Source organism: Dermochelys coriacea, chromosome 20 (genome assembly GCF_009764565.3).
Source record: "Dermochelys coriacea isolate rDerCor1 chromosome 20, rDerCor1.pri.v4, whole genome shotgun sequence".
In the NCBI taxonomy this organism is placed as follows: Eukaryota; Metazoa; Chordata; order Testudines; family Dermochelyidae; genus Dermochelys; species Dermochelys coriacea.
Genome location: NC_050087.2, coordinates 17062393 through 17081496, shown reverse-complemented (window position 1 = coordinate 17081496; position 19104 = coordinate 17062393). Strand labels below are relative to the sequence as shown.

The 19104-nt window shown below is 56.5% G+C and overlaps 1 protein-coding gene across 2 annotated transcripts; it reads right to left on the bottom strand.

The window, feature by feature from the left end:
• Positions 1-215: 215 nt before the first annotated feature.
• Positions 216-17772, bottom strand: DCAF15 (DDB1 and CUL4 associated factor 15). 2 transcript variants are annotated; one of them, XM_038378991.2, is made up of 13 exons: positions 17619-17772; positions 15995-16092; positions 15673-15808; positions 14765-14871; positions 13443-13582; positions 12786-12956; positions 8738-9358; positions 7142-7233; positions 5045-5173; positions 3939-4024; positions 3468-3572; positions 2849-2964; positions 216-1240 (listed from the first exon to the last, which is right to left on the bottom strand). In XM_038378991.2, exons 1-13 carry the CDS (start codon positions 17751-17753, stop codon positions 1185-1187), a joined length of 1992 nt encoding a protein of 663 aa, XP_038234919.1. In that variant the 5' UTR covers positions 17754-17772; the 3' UTR covers positions 216-1184. The 2 variants fall into 2 exon arrangements, with proteins under 2 accessions (XP_038234919.1, XP_038234918.1); XM_038378990.2 differs by having other exon boundaries at positions 3468-3602; positions 17619-17771.
• Between the last annotated feature and the right edge of the window lie 1332 nt (positions 17773-19104).

The window sequence follows — 19104 nt, the reverse complement described above, 5'->3', positions numbered from 1 at the left end:
GAATTAAGTCCCAGGCTAGCACCCAAACCACCCGACCACTGGAATTAGTGGCAGAGGGTTTAAATCCCTGGACTATTCTGAAAATCTCAGCTGACATGACTCCACTCAGGTCTGTGGTGGAGCTGGGAAGTGACCCCAGAGCTGTGCAACAGGTGCACTCCAGGGCCAGGCACCCTCCCCTGCACCCGCAGCAGAAAGCGACGCGAGCCAGTGGCTTGGAAATTAAAATGTTTATTACAGGGAAACAAAAGCCCATTTGAGGAGAAACTAAATGCTTAACAGTGGGGCCAGGGACTGTGGAATGATCCACAAAGTGTGCGGGCGGGGGAGAGGTGTGTTATCGGGACTCAAAGGAAAAACCTCCTCCACTGGAAAAAGTGCCTTAAACACTGAACAGAGAATGACACTTAAATATACATTGAACAGAATCGGGAAGTCTGGCCCCCAGGAGGGCGGGAGATTTGTTCTGCCACAGGATCACACTACACCTGGGGGAAGCTGGAATGCTGCCCTCTCACCCCCTCAGCAGCTAACGACTCAATGACAATGGAACCGTACCAGGAGAGGGGCTGCACGGGTCGTTGTCCCCAGGGGCCAGGCGTGCAGCTGGTGGCTTTGGCAGCACGTGGCCCGAGCAGTATTAAAAGAAGAATTCACCGTCTCCAAAAAGCAGGGAGATGGTTCAAGTGGTGTCCTGAGCCGGAGGAAGAAGCTGCCCCATCGCCAGCGAGGGTGGACCCCGGCCCTAGCAGCAAGTGCCACGGACAAGCCCTGCTGCTCATGCTGAGCGAGGGCATGTTACTGCTAAGTCACCGCAGATCACGGTGACGAGGGTCAGGTCCACTCCCACAGCATCCCACTAGCCTGACTGCACCGGCTCTAGCCCCAACTGAGCACGTACACCACAGGCAACGTCGCCAGCCGGCAGAGCAGCCCATAGCCGTTGGCAGAGGCAAGAGACTCAAGGTCCAACCCCAGAGGAGACCTGGGCTGGGTCCTCGGACGACAGGCATTCCCCCTCCCCTAGGGATACTCCTACTTACATCCACTTTCAGCAAAAGCACGAGTTACTCTAATTTAAAAAAAAAAGATGGAGAAATTAAAACCCAACGAAACTCAAACAGGAGGAGGTAGTTAAATCCGACGTACAGTACGGCAGGAACCAAACCAGTCTTGCCTCCACGTCACAAGACGATCCAAGTGTAGCGCTCATTGTCTGCTAGGACCTTCAAGGAGCAGCCTAGAGAGATCAAAGAGCAGATGGGTTTAAGGAGCAGATGTGGTGGCCATTTCCCCACTCCCAAGGCTGGGCAGATGAGGGCAGGGGGTCGCTCCTTCAGCTCCACGGCTAGCTGGGCTGGGGGGCAGATCCAAGTCTCTCCACTTCACTGATGGCAAAGTAAGGTGGCAGGATCCGCTGAGGAAGGCGGGTCCTAGGCCAGGAGTCAGCGTGGCTAAGCCACCAAGCAGCAAGGGGTCAAGCCAGGGGCGCGCTCAGTGCAGTGTGTGGGTCTTCCCTCACAGCAGTGCAGGAGGTGGTCCTGCTGGGGGATGGTGATTAAAGCCCAGCACGGCATGCCTGCCACACCCACCCCACATCCCCAGGCACAGCTCTGCCCTCCCCTGCCTACTGACACGGGCACAACTCTGCCTGGCTCAGCTGCCAGCCAAGCGTGGAATTCCGTCAGTGGGTCTGGAGTCTTCTGGCTTTCCTGTGCTCAGATGCGGAGTCAGGAGACACACGGGGTGGAGGGGGAGGGAACAGCAGGCCCTGGAGAGATGGCAGCCATGGGGAAAAGATGGGACAGAATCCTGCACCCAGAGAGCGGGGACCAACTGCCCCCGGAACAGCCCGGGCAGCTGCACCTGTTTCCCCCCGTTCCCATTAGGGCTTCCAGGCGTGACCCAGCGCTCCAGCTAAGGGATCAGCTGGGTCCAGGCTCGGAGGGGCTTGGTCAGACACTGTCTGCACCAGGACTGCTGGGGGGTTGGCTTCTGTGTCTAACCCATCTACCCAAGCTTAGCCATGGGCCGCCTGCAGGAATCCCTGGGGCGAGGGTCTCAGCTGCGTGATCCCAGCAGCCCCTTCTGGCCTTCACCGATACACAGGGATCTAGGAGCGCGCAATTATTTCCGGCGCAGAAAAGAGCCAGGTCAGGGGTTTAACTGGGGGCCACGCAGCAAAGAGCCATGACTGGGCAGGTCTACCCCAAGAGGTATGAACAGGGGAGGCTGAGATCAGAGGGCAGAGAGGGTCACCCCCACACATGGAGTCTGGGGCAGGACACTGTCTAGCAGAAGCAGCCAACAGAGCAGAAAGTAACTGTCCCGCAACACGCCAGGGAGCTTAGAGGCCCCCCCGTGCTGGGCTCTGGAGGGAACTGCGCCTTTGGCAGGACAGCCCAGACACTTCACCTCCTCTAAGCTGGAATTGAGAGTAGCTTCACTGAGATCCAGCCGCACAGCACACGGCTTGCACAGGCCCCAGCCGGCTGCAGCGCCACGTTCCTGCTGGCAGGGGCGCAGAGCACAGGTCTGGAGCCAAGCAAATGGTTCCAGGGCTCTATGGCCCTGCCAGGCAGGCTCACAAGGCTGGGAGCGTAGCAGGGCATTGCGTGTCAGCAGACTGGGCGGCAGAACGCAGCAGGGAAGCCGCATGCTGAAGGTGATCTTCCAGCTGAAGCAGGCAGCCAGCCGTGCTGCGTCACACTGCCCAGGCCCCGTCCCACTCATGCAGGCCTTGCTAGGAGATCCTTAGCCTTCGGCAGGGCTTGGCTGCACACCAGAGGGGAAGCCGGGCAGTCCCTTCCTCCAGGGCTCAGCGCCCGGCTAGGGGAGGGGCGTTTACCTTTATGAAGAGCCTCGTTCGTCATTCTGTTGACATATCGCCCGCTGCTCTCTGGCACCAGCCACTTCATCACCATGTCCACGCAGCTCTTCCGGTAGGAGCTCCAAACGCTGCCGCTGCGGACAGGGGAACAGCACTGTGAGCGAGCAAGCAGGGCAGGGGCCTGCCCTGGGGCGAGGCCCCCAGCCTGTGGTTTTCCCTGAGGCAACGCCTGGAGTGGTTTGTATTAGTGCTGTCAAACACAAGCGCCAGGCAGTTCTGGGGCTGAGCTTACTCAGCTGATACCCGGCTGCTCAGACCCCCACAGCCCCAGCCTTGGAGGCAAGCAGCGGCAGGCCCTCCGGACACCCAGCGCCAGCTCAGATGAGGTGGAAGGGAGTTGTGTTCCCAGCGGAGAACGCTGGAAGGCAGGGCCATTTTGATTCGGAAAAGGGAGGTCTGAACTGGGGTGGCAACCGGCTCAGTGAAGGGCTCTTGATTCTAACCAGCAAAGGTCTGACGGAGCCAGGACCTGGGACTCCACACCCAAGCCCAGCTCTCTGGAATGGGTCCCTTTCCCCAGCTCAGCGCAGCCCTCTGGGGAGGGACACCCGAGCAGGCACCGGCCACTGCCACGCACCTGGTCTGCCCCTTGACTTCTGTGAGGTCTCCCACGCTGACGGTGATGAAGGTACCAGTGTTCAGATTCCAGGCCACTTTCAAGCTGGTGTGATAGGTCTTTGGTCTGGAGGGGAGGCACAGGACACACACCGGCCTGGTCAGGTTAGAATAGGGGAGTGGGCTAGAAATTAACCATTTCCTCCCCAAACCCCATGGCACACAAGCCCCACGGACAATCTGGGCAGTTACCAGAAGGACCCCTGGAGCCTGCTAGGGACTGAGGCTGGGTGAAGGGGTTCTGGCAAGGGAGTTGCCCTGCTGCTACTGGAATTCCTTCAAGTTTCTCCCCCCTCCCCTCCCCGAGGCATCTGCTCCCTGTGACCTCCCCTCGCCCCAGTTCTTGCCCCTTCTGTGGGGACTGGGTCCCCTAAAAGCACACGCTGAGGGGATGGAGAGATGTGACGGGGAGTTTGGCAGCAGCTGTACTCACCTAAGCTGGCCCTCTTCATCAGGAGATGGGAAGGCCAAGAGCAATAATCCGATATTGATTATGACTTGGTTGGTTTCTGGACACACCTATAGGGAGGGGATTGGACAGTTGACTTGGGGAGGTTACTCAGAGCTGGCAAGGGGGTAACAGAGCCTGGCAGAGATCACTGCAGAGCAGTGCTGGGCATGGATCACACTGGGCAGGGTGGATCAGGGTACCAGGCAGAAGGAAGGGTGGCCTGGTTGTATTTAGCCCTGGATGGTACCTCCAGAGACCAGGGCTCTCTGTTAAGCACACACCGAGTACAGCAGCCCCACAAGCCACCCCTTCAGGCCACCTTCCCCGGGCAGCTGATCTGCACAAGAGACACCTGTCCACTGGGATTCCCCACCACGCACCGGGCACTGCAGAGTCAAGACAGTAGAAATGTGGGCAAGATTAGAAACAGCAACACCAAAGGGAGGGGCCTAACCCCTCCTCCCCCCTCAGATTAGTTTAGTCAGAAGCTCCAACAGCTGCCCCCCAGAGAGGTCAGCAGCCAGGTGCTGCAGCAGGAAGTGAGATCCCCACCCCCAAAGAGGGAACAGGTGCCAATCAACTCCCCCCGATCCCAGCACAGCAGCCAGGGGAAATGCAGAGGCTGACACCTGCCCCTTCTCCAGGTTCTTGGCCAGACCACCTCTCCCTCCCCACCAGGTTCCCCAAGGACCCCTTCTACTCTGCCACCTACAGACAGGACCCAAGAGGGATACAGCTCCCAGGCATGCAATGCTGAGCGCCGGGATCTGGAACCCCCTGGCCATGCCCTGTTACAGAGGAGGGCTACTGCAATCGGTTTCATTTCAGAGGCAGCACTAACGCGTCCGGCCAGTCCCTTGCTCCAGTATGTGGCAGCCAACAGAAACGTTCGTTGATCCTGCTGGAGGAGCAGCCGGCGGAGCTGCTGGGGGGTTGCACCTCTGTGCTGGCTCCCAGCCCAGACAGGGCGCTGCGGCTCTCAAGTCACCCAGCTGGAGATGGTCCTGTTCCAGTGCTGCCCAATGGCTTCCTAGACAGCATGAGGCTCGCCTGGCTCCGCGGGGCAAGGGACGCTCACGCGCACTCACCTCCAGGATGACGATGTCGTAGTCGCTGAAGGAGCAGAACTGCCTGGACCAGGAGGCGTCGTTCCGGATCACCTCATTAATGACATACTCAAAATCCAGAGTCAGCTGCTCCACAGTCAGGTACTGGCCCTGCGATGGGGGCAGAGAACCCAGAAGCCTCAGCAGCTGTTTCTCCGTAGTCCTAAGGGCTTGTCACTTTAGTTCCCGCCCTCAGCCCAGCCATGCTAGGCGGGCCCTGGCGAGGTAGAAAGCTTTGTGTTTGAGGCACAAGATGTCTGATCCAGGGAACTTATTCCCCAAAGTACAGTTCCACCCCGCGATGGGACTCCGCAGAAAAGGCCCCTTTTCTCACCCACAGCTCTGTGCTGAGACAGACACAGGCTGCTCCAAATTTCTAGCTACGTGTGTCCAGCCCTGCTCCGAGGGCACAAGCTAGATTCGACTCCGCTCACCCATCACCAGAATTGTGACCAAAGTTTGAGCTGCAGGCTCCAGCTCTGCCCTCATGTGCAAGCCCATTACCTCCTACTGGGCTGGCAGCCAGGTTAGAGGGAGGAGCCACTGGTGGTGCTCGCTGGGACTCCAGAGAGCTGGGTTTGATTCCCAGCCCTGCCAGACTCGCTATGTGACCTTGGGCACTGGGCAGTATGCCATGTCCATCTGTAAGAGGCTTCACCTCTTCTGCCCTTTATCTTGGCTGTAAGCTCGTGAGGGAGGAGCTCTCATGGGGTGTTTGTGCGGTGCTTGGTGCTCTAGGGCCCCATCTCAGCTGGAGCCTGTAGACCCCATACCAATTCCATCAGCGCCAAGACAGATAGGACGGGGGCACCTCTCTAGCTGGCAGAATCTTTTATGACCAACAGTGGACCAAAAAAACGGCACGGCTCGGTCACGAAGCCCCCCTCAGAACAGACCTTCTCATTAGTAATCCCCCCACCGAGTGCTGTTCATCGCTGTACAGAGGTGATCAGAATCATTACTCCCATGCTATAGATGGGGAACTTGGGCACGGGGGGGATGTGGCTTGCCCAGCAGCAGAGTCAAGAATGGAAGCTAGGTCTCCCGAGTCTCAGTCCAGTGTTCTGCCCACTACAGCAGTGGTTCTCAACCAGGGGACCAGGGCCCCCTGGGGGCCACGAGCAGTTTCAGGGGCCTGTCAAGCACGGCCAGCATCAGATTCACTGGGGCCCAGGGCAAAAAGCCGAAGCCCAAGGCCCTGAGCCCCACCACCTGGTGCTGAAGCCAGAGCCTGAGCAGCTTAGCTTTCTGGGGCTCCCTGTGGCGTGGGGCCCCAGGCAACTGCCCCGTTTGCTACCCCCCCCAATGCTGGCCCTGGCTTTTATAGGCAGAAAAGCAGCTGTTGTGGCAGAGGTGGGCCATGGAGGGGCCTCGGAAAGAACAAGGTTGCGAACCCCTGCACTAGAGCACACTGCCTCATTCACACTTCCTGCCCCCAGCCCTCATGCTTCTTGCGGATCACAGCTAACCTCCCCTCTGTTAGGGAGGGATCTGCCTCCCATTTATAGGGTGAAAAATCAGAATTTTTGTGAGTGTAGAAAGAGTTTGTTTAATCCACGCAGTTCGGCTGCCCCTCTGGAGAAGGCGGCCTGGAGACAGGGCAGCATGGTCAGTGTTCGCCCCATGGCGTTACTCTGCAGGTTCACCATGGACCCCTTAAAATGCAACACTCAGCTCTGGACAAAGCACTGCACATTGGGACTTGTAGTCTCCATGGAGACTACATCTCTATGGAGCAGCAGTGGCTGATGAAAGCGTTAAAAAGGACACCCACGTCTATCGGCAAATCTCTCATACACCCTGTTACAGCAGACACCTAAGTGGACAGCACTGGGTCAGACACTTCTCCCTTTGCCTTGTACATCACATGGGCCTTTGCATATGGTTAAACCCTCCATTTCCAGCGATGAGGCAAGATCGAATACATTCAGTGGTAAGAGAACATGGCTGTCAAACCCCAGAAACTGGCAGCTGTGGGAGTGTTAGCTCATTATTTGAAACTGACGAGATTTCAAGCGGACAGTGGCCCTTTAAGTCCACCCCCACATGACAGGACCAGGGCCCGAGGCCATGTCTGACCTGGAATATGGCTCTCTCCTTCAGCGGCTTGAGGTTTCGCCCTCTCAGGTCAGTTACGACAAACGGCAGTGAGATCTTGTCATCCTCGTACTCTGAAAGGGAAGGCAGCATGAGGCAGAGGCCACACGGCTGGCGAAGAGGCTGGGCCTGCAATCCCAAGGAACCGGAAAGGGGTCTGCAAAGTCACCCCCCATGGAAGAGTCTTGAGCAGGAATAAAACACTGGTTTCAGTTCCCCTGGTTTAGTGCAATATATTCCAAAGAGTGGCTAGCTACAAATGGCTCTTCCTGCTCAGACCTGCTCCATGTGCATTTGCGAGCCGGCTTTGGTGACCAGAGCTCTTACTCCCATCAGCCCTACAGAGTAAATTCAGCTCGGGGAGAATGAGCCAGATGCCAGGACCCTTGTACTACAAGTAGAATCGTTCCCCGAGCTCCAATACTTAGAGTGTAGGGACTGGCTTTTGGTTTTGGGATTATGGTCCATGCCTAGGGCTCCTAGGTGCTACCGTGGTACAAATAAAAACATGCCTTCAGTTACACCTGGGCAGTACAACCGAAGGCACCAAGCTGGGCCAGTGGTTGGTGGGGGACAGAGACGGGGCAGTGAAAGAACCTAATTACAAAAAGCTGGACCTGCTGAAGTGAACTGGCACCTTCCCAAGAAGGATAAGGACAATTAAGGCGTCCATCCTTCAGTCAACATTAGTTGGGACAGGAACATTTAGGCAAGTCAGGGAAGATTCTGGCAATTCAGGTGATCGATGTGCTGAGGACTTGTTTGGGAGGCTCGGGTGGGACTCTGGGGCAGGCAAGAGCTCTGGTGTGTCTCAGAGCCTCATTAACCAGCTTCCTGCTCACTGCGGCAAGGAAGAGAAAGCGCCAGAGCACACTTGTGCCATCTGGTAAGGGAGGGACGGCAGCGACGACCATGGCAGGACCAGAACTGCTCGGGCAGCCTGGGGCCAGGCGTGTGCTGTACCAAGGAGGTGAAGGAGGCGGGTACCTTTCAGCACCTGTGCAGAGACTGGCCGCTCAGGGCACACCTACGTTGCAGCTGGCAGGGAGCCTCCCAGCCCAGGTCCCCAGATTTAGGGTAGTGGGGCTTGTGCTAGTGCTCCGAAAACAGCTATGCAGATATTGCAGCTCAAGCTGGAGCTCCGGCTCTCCTGCCCCAGCCCAGGCTTCAGAGCCTGAGACGTGCCCCGAGGGCTTGGGCAGCAGGGCTGCTATGGAGAGATCTCCCCAAGGGAGGGGACAGGGCCCCACTGGCCAGAGGCCCCTTCTGAGAACTACAGAACCAGTAATTAGCGGGGGGGGGCTCTTAGCACTAGAGGGGGTGGGGGGTTAGCAGCATGGAGGCCTGACTGCTGGGAACCAGAGGGAGACCCAAACTCACTGCACAAGCCAGCACTAGACCGTTAACAGCTCTCGGTTACAACGCACATAATTCCAAGCAGAATGCGGGATGAAAGGACCCGGGCTCCAGCCAAAAACCCCTCGAGTTACCAGTCAGCTCAGCTCTACACACAACCCCAGCCCGAGAGAGTCAGTCCCTGCACCGAGAAGTGGACTGGCCTCCCTAAGCTCTGCTTACCGTCCTCAGGCTCCGACAGGTCGCTGGGCTCCAAGACATAGCGCAGCTTGGTGTAGTTCACGTAGCCAGGCTCAGCCGGCTGGCTCTCCATCTCCGGTCCGGCAAGGGGAGAATCTTTCGGGGGTTGATCCCCTTCTGGAGTTCGGTCTCCCCTGGGAGACGAGAGGCCATGATGCAGGCGGCAGTAACTCCCAGAGGGCCCCGAGCATGGCCTTGCCTCCCATGGTGCATCAGCAGGGGTGCCCTGGGACAGGGATCTGTGTGGGCTGGCTTCCTGGGCAGGACGGCACTCAAACCGGCCACCACCCACCTCCTCCTCCTCTTCCACTGGGGCTGGGCCTTTAGCCTCTTTGGCCCGTCGGAAGATATCGGCCACAAACTCTTTCGCCTTGGCCACAGCTGGCGACAGCTCCATGGGTTTGATAGGGCTTTCCAGGCCCTGGGAAGCTCTGCTGGCGGACGATGGTGCGGCAGCCATTCGGCAAGGGCAGCCATCTCTTTCCATCCCTTCCTCTGCACCCACTGGGCACTGCATGGCTCCTGCAGCATCACAAGCCCCGGCATGGGGCGACTGGGGCTGGTTCCTTCTGTCGTAGAGGATTTGGCAGAAGTTGCTGTCCTCTAAACCAGAGAAAGGTGAGGAAGGGGTTAAAGAGGCCACGGCTACACAGAGAACAGTTTCCATGGAGACATCCCTCAGCATTTTCCACTGCACAAGTGGGAGCAGAAAGGTCTAGTGGATAGAGCACCGAGCGCCCTGATATCGGAGTGACGGGCATGGCATACAAGCCATTCCCCGGGCTCTGCAACTCGGGCTCTCTGCGCCTCAGGTCCCAGATCCTCACCTGTAACTTGGGGGCACATGACACGTGCCCTCTTCCGTCAGACGCTGGGAGAGTGTTAGAGCTCTGCCTCCGTTTAGACAGGCAGGATTCTGGGGTCGGCAGTACCACCCGGCTCCTGTGCAATGCTTTCCCATCTGTGCACCTGAAAGGGCTTCACAAGCTTTAATGCATTTCCCCGAATAACTCCCTGGGAGGTAGGGCTAGGGGGAACCAAGGCAAAGGGGTCACACACGGAGTCTGAACTCAGGTCTCCCAAGTCCTAGGCTAGTGCACTGGACCCAAGGCCAGCTCTAGGGTTTTTGCCACCCAAGCTCCAAGAGCTCAACTGCCCAAGCGAAAAAAAAAAAGGAAAAGAGAAGGGTGACCAGAATACCGCCTCTGGAATTTGTGCCACCCCAAGCACGCTTGCTTTCTTGGTGCCTGGAGCCGGTCCTGACTGGACCATCCTTCCTCTCATCAGGGCTCCATCACTGAATGCAACGGCTGGGCACATCATTTCAGAGTTAGGCTGAGATTCGGAGAGCCATCGAAGGGGATTGGATGCCCACTTCCCACGGGTTTTAAGGAGAAATGAATGCAAAGCCTTAATTTGCAAAACAGCCATCCCCTCCCTGAGGTTGGCTCTCTGGGATCGGAAGATGCTCTGCAGACATTAAAGAATTGAGCCTCCAAAGCTCCTGTGCAAAGGAGGCAGGTCCCAGCCGCAAATATGTGCGCACAAAGGTGGAGTGACTTGTCCCAGGTCACACAGTGAGCCAGTGGCAGAGGCAGGAGCATGGTTGGGAACAGAACCCAGGAGTCTCAACTCCTAGCCTCCTGCTCTGGACTCTCAAACCTGCTTGTAGATACACCAGGATTTCCCTGGAATAAAACAATCATCTCTAACATACCCCAGGCACAACTCCTCATCGCGCCAGTGGGATGTGGGTTTCACCCCTTATGCATTTCCCTGTGTCATCATTTTAGCAGCAAGTTTCTCTCTAAAATGAGAGATTACACACATTGGGCTGGTCTCCTGGAGGAAGCCAGCACAGCTTTACAGTGCTAGCTAACATGGGTCAAGTTTACCTCTCCCAGTGTCTAAAACACTGGGAAACCAGCATGCCATGTGCTTCCAACTGCTCGGAGGAGAGTCAGAAAGACTTAATATCACTGCATCAGATTCTCACCTTTCAGGCTCTTCCCCTATGTGTCCCTTACATGCCTCCCACCTCACCCACCAAATCTCTGCTCCATTGTCAACTTCTCTCACTCAAACATAGAATCCTAGACTCGTAGGACTGGAAGGAACCTCGAGAAGTCATCTAGTCCAGTCCTCTGCACTCATGGCTGGACTAAGTATTAGACCATCCCTGACAGGTGTTTGTCTAACCTGCTCTTAAAAACCTCCAATGATGGAGGTTCCACACCTCAGAACGTCCTTCCACACTGCCCTTAGGTATGGGACACCCACCCTGGACCAAGTCGTTCGGGCCTCAGGACATGGAGCAACCTTATGCCACCCAAGAACAACATACGCTCCCATTGTGCCCGCCTGCAAGATCTGGACAACATACCTGTGCATTGCTACAACAACTTGCAATCAAGGATCTCAAAGCACTTTATGATCACATATTAACCCATGCAACCCCCGGGGGTAGACAGAGTGGATAATCACTAGCTCTAACTTTTCATCAGCACTTCTCAATCCTTTTAATCAGTGATAAAAAGTGATTCTTTTTTAAAATTGCATTTATTGAAAACAGCTTATTTAAATTAAATACATTTTCTTTTAAAAAATACACCTAAGATTAAATGTGAAATGACAACAACCCAGTTAAAACCTAATCTCACTATAATCTACTCAAATCATTTAAATAAATTAAAATATACTGTGTCAATGAGCTCTCCTCAAATTTTAATGAGTTGGATTATATACAGCAGTGGTTTTCAACCTTCTACATTTGTGGACTGCTAAAAAATTTCAAATGGAGGTGCAGACCCCTTTGGAAATCTTAGTCTGTGGACCCTCAGGGGTCTGTGGACCACAGATTGAAAACCCCTAATATACAGAATCAGGGGAAAACCAACTCCCTTTTGAGGCCAACTCAAGCTTTCTAAATATGTCAATTTCCTGTTCTGCACTAGGGGTATGTATTATTTTCATATTAGGTACATATTTCTCAGATGTACGTTCCTTACAAAGGAGGTTGGCATCACTCTTCCCATTTTACAGATGGGGAAACAGGCATGGGACAAGGAAGTGACTTGCCCAAGGTCAACCAGCAGGTCAATGGTAGAGCCAGGAATAGAACTCAGGTCTCCTGGGTCCCAGTCCAATACTCTATCCACTAGACCACACTGTCTACTATATATAAACAGAGGCTCACTCCCCCCGCCCCCACACTTCCTCTGCTGGTTTTCTTACATTGCAAGCTCTTTGGGGCAGGAACATCTGATTGTGCAGCAACCGGCGCAACAGGCCACTGGGCCCTACCACAAGAGAAAGTAGCCATAAGACCATCCTTCCCTCCCTTGTGGTTAGTGCTTGAGACCATTTGAAGCTGGAAATCCAAACCCTCACGAGGCCGAGGCAGGTGCTCTGTTCTTAGGTGGTTCAGCAGCTGTTAAGTGGGGAACGAGAACCTGCGTGTCTGATGCATCTTGCAACCACCTAAGGCTACAGAGAATGCCCTACATTACCCTGGGAAGCTGGGACTGCCAGCTCTCCCATGCATCACTTACTCATCTCCAGGCCCAGTGACTTGCAAGATACCAGTCCTTCCACTGACCCCTTGGTTCCCCCCTCTGAGCAGCACCTTCACAGCATTGAAGGTAGACTGCACTCATTCTCAATCCACGGTGTTTCCAACCCCTGGCCAAGCCACAGGCCCGTGGGTTGCTGAAAGCGCCACACTTAGTACTTGCGATGCTCAAGCCAGTTGGAAGAGAAGGATGGCGGTGAAGTTCTCTGGCCTGTGGTATACAGGAAGTCAGACTCGATGAGCTAATGGTCCCTTCAAATCTAAGATGAGGGAGAGAAGACACCCTGGCTAGACGGACTAAACTAAGCAGCTGTTCCAACGCATCCATAACCTCGCAGCTGACCTTGCTGAAACACCCAGCGAGGCCTGAAATTCCAAACACAGTGTCTTCCAAGGAAGAAGTCCACGCATGTTAACGCTCTCCAATCCCAGCTGCCCCGAGAGAGGCAAGGCTCTTACCTGCGGTGTGTACAGAAACAGCACATGCTACGAGGGAGTAGCTGGTGTTCAGCAGCACCACCTGGTCCTTCTTGAGCTGGAAGGCTGGCTGGAATGTGGGGAAAGGATAGACCACCTGGTACTTGGTGTGCAGCATGAAGCCGTGCTGCAGACAGTGGGCGTTTGGGTCCCCTGAGAACACACAAGGAGAGGGACAAGTGAGACCATCCCTGCCCACAAGACAAGAACAGCTGGGGTTCAGACAGCACGTGGGAGACAAGCAGTCAGTCCCAGAGTCACCCACATCGAACGTGCCTAGCGCCTGGCAGGTTAAGAATATTTCCTTTACTAACACTAAATGAACCCCACTGGGAGTCAGATTACATCATCCTCATGGTGTGGACCTATGGGAAAACTGAGTCACAGAGGATGAACGCTTGCCCAAAGATCATGCAGTCATGAAGTCAGTGGAAGAGCTGGCAAGAGGACCCAGGAGTCCCAAATGTCCCCTAAACCAATCAAGAAACCTCACTCTGTCCGATCACCAAGTCTATCACCCCACCTTCACCAAAGCTCCAAGCGTCACAGCCTGCCTCATCTGACCCCCTTAGGAAGATACATATCAGCTTTCCCGGTGAGCATATTCTCTGCAGCTAGGGCACCATCCTCCTGGCTCACCTGGATGCGCGAGGGCCATATCCCTGCAGCCGGGACAGTACATGAGTGGGGGCATGGCCACCGTGCTGATGTAAATATCCCGATGGTTTTCATCACTCATCATCATCATGTTCATCAGCAGGCCGTTTGCAGAGCGTGTGCTGCCAGGGAGACAGGAGACGCCTCTGGTCACTTTCAGAGAAGTTCAGGGATTCAAACCCTCGTCTCCCTCTTTTAAACCCACATATTCCATCCCTGATCTGTCCTAGCTTCCAAATCAGGCCTATTAGCCAGTCATTACATGGGAAAGGAGGTGAAAGAGTTCTCTCTTCAAAGGATTTAATCAAAACTGGAGTCACTACTAAATTAAACTATTATTTCTCTTTTATAGGAGCCTTGGGGCTAAGAGGCAGGACTGAAATGCTCTCAGATCTTTAGGAACATGTTTCACATGCAGTGAAGTTTTACACACAGCTCCCACCCCCATTCCCAGTTACTGCTTGGGTGATTAAAACATCAACATTTACTTTGATTGCAAGTTTCTGGGGCAGGGACAGTCTTTTGGTTGAGTTTGTACAGCGCCCAGCACAATGGGGCCCTGGCCCACGACTAGGGGTTCAAGGCACTACTGTATCACAAATAAATACAATGTAGAGGAAAAAGCAAACACACAAAACTAAGTATTTACAGTCACTAAAAACAGATGGAGAACAAAGAAACAAGGGAAGTCAAACCATTTCAACTGATAAGGGGCCTTTCCCTAAACTGGAACCCTACTGCAGCCTCTCTCGACTGGAGTTTGTATTCTGCTAGCCAACCACAGCAGATGCACCCCACCTGTCTCTCTTATTTGCCAGGTCAGGGCATCTGGCTCTTCCAACCTTAGATTCAGCTCAGGAGGAGGTGGGAGAGTAACCGAGCCACGGTTCTCCTCTTAATATCCCAAAGCACTGCTCCCCCCCTCCTGACAGCCTTAGGCACTCCATCTTCTAGGGCTGGGGTGAGGTGACAGTGTGTACGTGCGCAGGGAGAGGCTGAAGGGAAGGCTTGGCCTGTCCTGACCAGGTTGCACCCAATCTGTGGATAGGACGAAGACATCAGTTTCCAAGGCTGTCAGTCCTGCACTTGTGTGTTAAGTGAAGTATTTGTAACCATTTTAAAGAGGCAGGACTATCACTCAGAAAATCCTCAGGGAGGAGGCTGACGGCAGCAGTGAAAAATTTGCTGTGGGTCTCTCAGCCTCCTTTAAGCAGAATGTGAAGTTGGGAGCGCAGGAGGGAACTCGAATTCTGTCCAAATCACTCCCTCACCCCCCAAGACCAGACTCATTCAATGGAACTCACTTGAAGCCAAAGACGATGACCTTGGAGGAGTCACTGGGCCATTCACACACAGTCAGGTAAAGGTCACTGTAGATTTCTTCATCCTGAAACAAGCGAACCTGTCGTACCTGTGGGAATGACAGAGCAAATCAGATTGAATCCAAGGAGTGGGATCTGGAATTCAAACCCCCACCAGACAACCGTAGAGCTGAAGTTACTTGGGAATGTCTTTTAAGAGGCTTAGCTGAGATCAGGCATTCTCTGACAGATGTTTGGTTTAGCACAGAGAAGATAGGTGATTTTACATTTCAGATGCCCCTTTCACTCAGGAGGGTCTCAAAATGCTTTATAGTTACAAACTGATTACATACAAGAATCACTGCATACAGCTGCCTCTGGGGTAGAGCCCAACAGTAGTTTGACAGTGCACAGCAACACTGCACTAGCATTTAGCATAGGAAGAACTGAAACCGTGCGGGAAATTTAGGGAGACAAAATGTGATGAGCTGATTAGGGATCTGAGGATAGCAGCTCCTCAGCTCTAGCAAAATGCATGCAATTGAGGAGTCAGTTTTATGCCTTGTTTAAAAGGTGATGCTTCTTGCACCATAGTACCTCCTACAACCAGACTGGGCAACAGTGCTCAGCACAGCACCCTCTAGTCTCATACAGAGGCAATGACCCAAAGGAAAGAGCGTCCCCTATTGAAACCCCAGTGCCCCTTCTGGGTTTTCCTTTGAAGTCTCCCTTCCAAGCACTGGCCACACTTAACCCTGATTAACAGTAGATACCTCTGGATCACAGCCCAAAGGGGTAATATCTGCAGGAATATCTGCAGGGTCTTTACTCCTTGTGAACCCATTCACCATGCTCAGTTCCTTCAGGAGCCTTCCCTCCCCCAGTGCCAGATGGGGGGGCATCATACGTACCAGCTTCAGCTTGCTGTGAACGTTGAATTCCCACCAATAGAGGTGGTAGATGTAGAAGGAGAAGTCATCGTCACCGCTGTTGCTGGTATATGACAAGACGTACCTCCCGCACTTGGAGAAGCCAAGGAAGATGTGTCTGGAAGATGAGCACAGGACTGTAGCTCAGCCCAGAGCACTCGCATGCATTCACATCCCCATCTCACCAAACTTGCTGGGCATGGAAGCTCCCCATGAGTTTGTCTGCCCCCGCCCCCATGGAAGTCAAGCTGAGAATGACGGCTGGCCCTGCCAACCTGCTGAAGGGAGAAATGCCAGATCTTACCCTGCACACAAGAAATCTTCGTCAACAATATTCTTCAGGGAAACACACACCCTTGGGGGCAGCTTGCGGAAGAGGCGTGGAGAAAGCTGCCCACTGATCTGAAAAGAAGGGAAATGTCAGAGGCTTGGGGGTACATCCAACAAGAAGCAGGCTCAAGATATCCACTAATGTGGGGATACCCAAAATATGTCCTGAATTGCTGCCTGTGGATGCCTTCTGCTTCTAACTCCAGTGTGAGGAAGGAGCTGAGCTACACAAGGACTATATGAGCAGATAGAGTCATGGGTGTTTATTTCTGGTAACGGTGACCACATTAGTTGCTGCCCTTCGGCTCTCCTGACAAGTCACCATCGCAGGCCCCAGGGCCAGGACTTTTGGGGCAACGGCTGCATGGAGCAACCTCACTGCAGGGTCAGGGCAGCAGAACAGAGGCTGACATAGAAAACTAGGTGCCCAGACTCCTGGGTCAGTGGGGTCTAACGAACTGGGGTGGGTGGAGAGATGTCGGGAGTCAGGAGTCCGGGGTTCTATCCCCAGCTCTCTGCTCAAGTCATTTCACCCACTTCTGTAGAAAGTGCCCCCTCTTCCTGCACAGAGCCTCTTACTGTTCCCCCAAGAGACCTTCCCCACTCCCACAATCGCACCACAGTCCCAATCAGTCAGACCCCCCCCTTCCCCGTGCAACTGCCCCCCACAGAGCCCCCTGCCCCCTCCCCGTGAGCTCCCCACCCCTCCACCCCTCCTGCTTCCCCCAGTGTCCCTTTCAGGGCTCCCTGGTCAATGAGCCCCCCCCAACGTTTCCTTGCAGGACCGCCCACAGGCCTCAATTAGTCCATCATCCCTGCCCTGCCCCCATGTCCCCCCCAGAGCTCCCTGCCCCTCAGTGCCCCACACCAATGAGCTGCCCCTCCACAGAGCACTCCGCCCTGCCCCCAGGTCCCTCCCCCCAGAGCCCCCCCACCCCCAAGTCCAGCTCACAGAGCTGCCCCGTCCCCAATGACCCCCACCCCCTCCACCCTGGCCCCCCCAGAGCCCCCCGCCAATGAGCTGCCCCGCCCCCATGACCCCCACCCCCTCCACCCTGGCCCCCCCAGAGCCCCCCGCCAATGAGCTGCCCCGCCCCCATGACCCCCACCCCCTCCACCCTGCCCCCCACAGAGCCCCCCGCCAATGAGCCCCCCACGTCCAGCTCAGAGAGCCCCCCAACCCATGAGCCGCCCCGCCCCCGCCCCCGCCACCCCGCCAATGAGCCGCCCCGCCCCCACTGCCCCCCACTCCCCGCCCCACCCCCCATAGCCCCCCCGCCAATGAGCCGCCCCGCCCCCACTGCCCCCCACTCCCCGCCCCACCCCCCATAGCCCCCCGCCAATGAGCCGCCCCGCCCCCACTGCCCCCCACTCCCCGCCCCACCCCCCATAGCCCCCCGCCAATGAGCCGCCCCGCCCCCACTGCCCCCCACTCCCCGCCCCACCCCCCATAGCTCCCCGCCAATGAGCCGCCCCGCCCCCACTGACCCCCACTCCCCGCCCCACCCCCCATAGCCCCCCGCCAATGAGCCGCCCCGCCCCCAACGTCCCCCGAGCCCTCGCCCCGCTTGCCCCCCTCCACAGAAGCCCCCCCTCACCTTGACCCGGTCGAGCTGCCGCACCACGTGCTCCCGGCGGCCCCGGACCCCCCCGGAGGAGGATCCGCCCCCCGCCCCAGCCGGGCCCCGCTTCCCCCCCGGGCCGCCCCGCTCCGATTTCGAGCTGGGCGCCATTTTCCCCCCGGCCCCCTCAGCTTCCGGAGCGGCCCGGCCCGGCCCGCCACCGCCTCCTGCTCCTGCGCCCGGGCCCGCCCACGCCGCTTTTCCAGCGGCCAGCCCCGGCGCCCGCCGGGATTTAAGATCTCTCCGCGATTCCCATTCGCCAGATGGACTGTCAATCTTAAGCATCCCGCCCCTGAAGGGCACTCGCGCCAATCAGAATGCGTCTCCTCGCCCCGCCCGGCAGCGCGCGTTGTTCGATTGGTGGCTAACTCCTGTCAGTCTCTATCTCGTTTGGTTGCTATGGAGAAGAGCTATCAGCAAGGCCCCGCCTCCCGGGCTGACAGGGGGCGAGACTAAGGACCCTTGGGCGCGGGGGGGGGCTCCAGAGCGGGACTTCGGGGCGTCTAAGCGGTGCCTGAGAAATACAGGGTGCTGGGCTGTCGTCATGGAGACAGGGGCCGTGTCCTCAGGTGCATGAGGCCCAGGCATCCCCCGGTGACAGCCCAGCCCTGGCATGAGATATGGTGTAGCGCCCAACGGGGCAACAGCCGACAACGTGGCGCCCAACGGGGCAACAGCCGACAGCGTGGCACAGCCGACAACGTGGCGCCCAACGGGGCAACAGCCGACAGCATGGCACAGCCGACAGCATGGCGCCCAACGGGGCAACAGCCGACAACATGGCGCCCAACGGGGCAACAGCCGACAGCATGGCACAGCCGACAGCATGGTGCAGCCGACAGCATGGCGCCCAATGGGGCAACAGCCGACAACATGGCACCCAATGTGTCACAGCCGACAGCATGGCGCCCAACGGGTCAACAGCCGACAGCGTGGCACAGCCGACAACGTGGTGCCCAACGGGGCAACAGCCGACAACGTGGCGCCCAACAGGGCAACAGCTGACAGCATGGCACAGCCGACAGCATGGCGCCCAACGGGGCAACAGCCGACAGCGTGGCACAGCCGACAACTTGGCGCCCAACGGGGCAACAGCCGACAGCATGGCACAGCCGACAGCCTGGCACCCAACAGGGCAACAGCCAACAACATGGCACCCAACGGGGCAACAGCCGACAGCGTGGCACAGCCAACAACATGGCACCCAACGGGGCAACAGCCGACAACATGGCACCCAATGTGTCACAGCCGACAGCATGGAGCCCAACGGGGCAACAGCCGACAGCGTGGCGCCCAATGGGGCAACAGTTGACAGCCAACAGCATGGTGCCCAATGTGTCACAGCCAACAGCATGGCACCCAGCGGGGCAACAGCCGACAGCGTGGCGCCCAACGGGGCAACAGCCAACAGCATGGTGCCCAATGTGTCACAGCCAACACCATGGCACCCAATGGGGGAACA

Bases quoted from the DNA above. Each gene is read 5' to 3' on its own strand.
- DCAF15 (XM_038378990.2), bottom strand. From the start codon at position 17,753: ATGGCGCCCAGCTCGAAATCGGAGCGGGGCGGCCCGGGGGGGAAGCGG. The intron at 16,093-17,618 runs GTGAGGGGGGGC...CCTTCTTTTCAG, and splicing joins GGCAGCTCGACCGGGTCAAG to ATCAGTGGGCAGCTTTCTCC. The intron at 13,583-14,764 runs GTGAGTTCCATT...TCTCCCTGGCAG, and splicing joins GTCATCGTCTTTGGCTTCAA to CACACGCTCTGCAAACGGCC.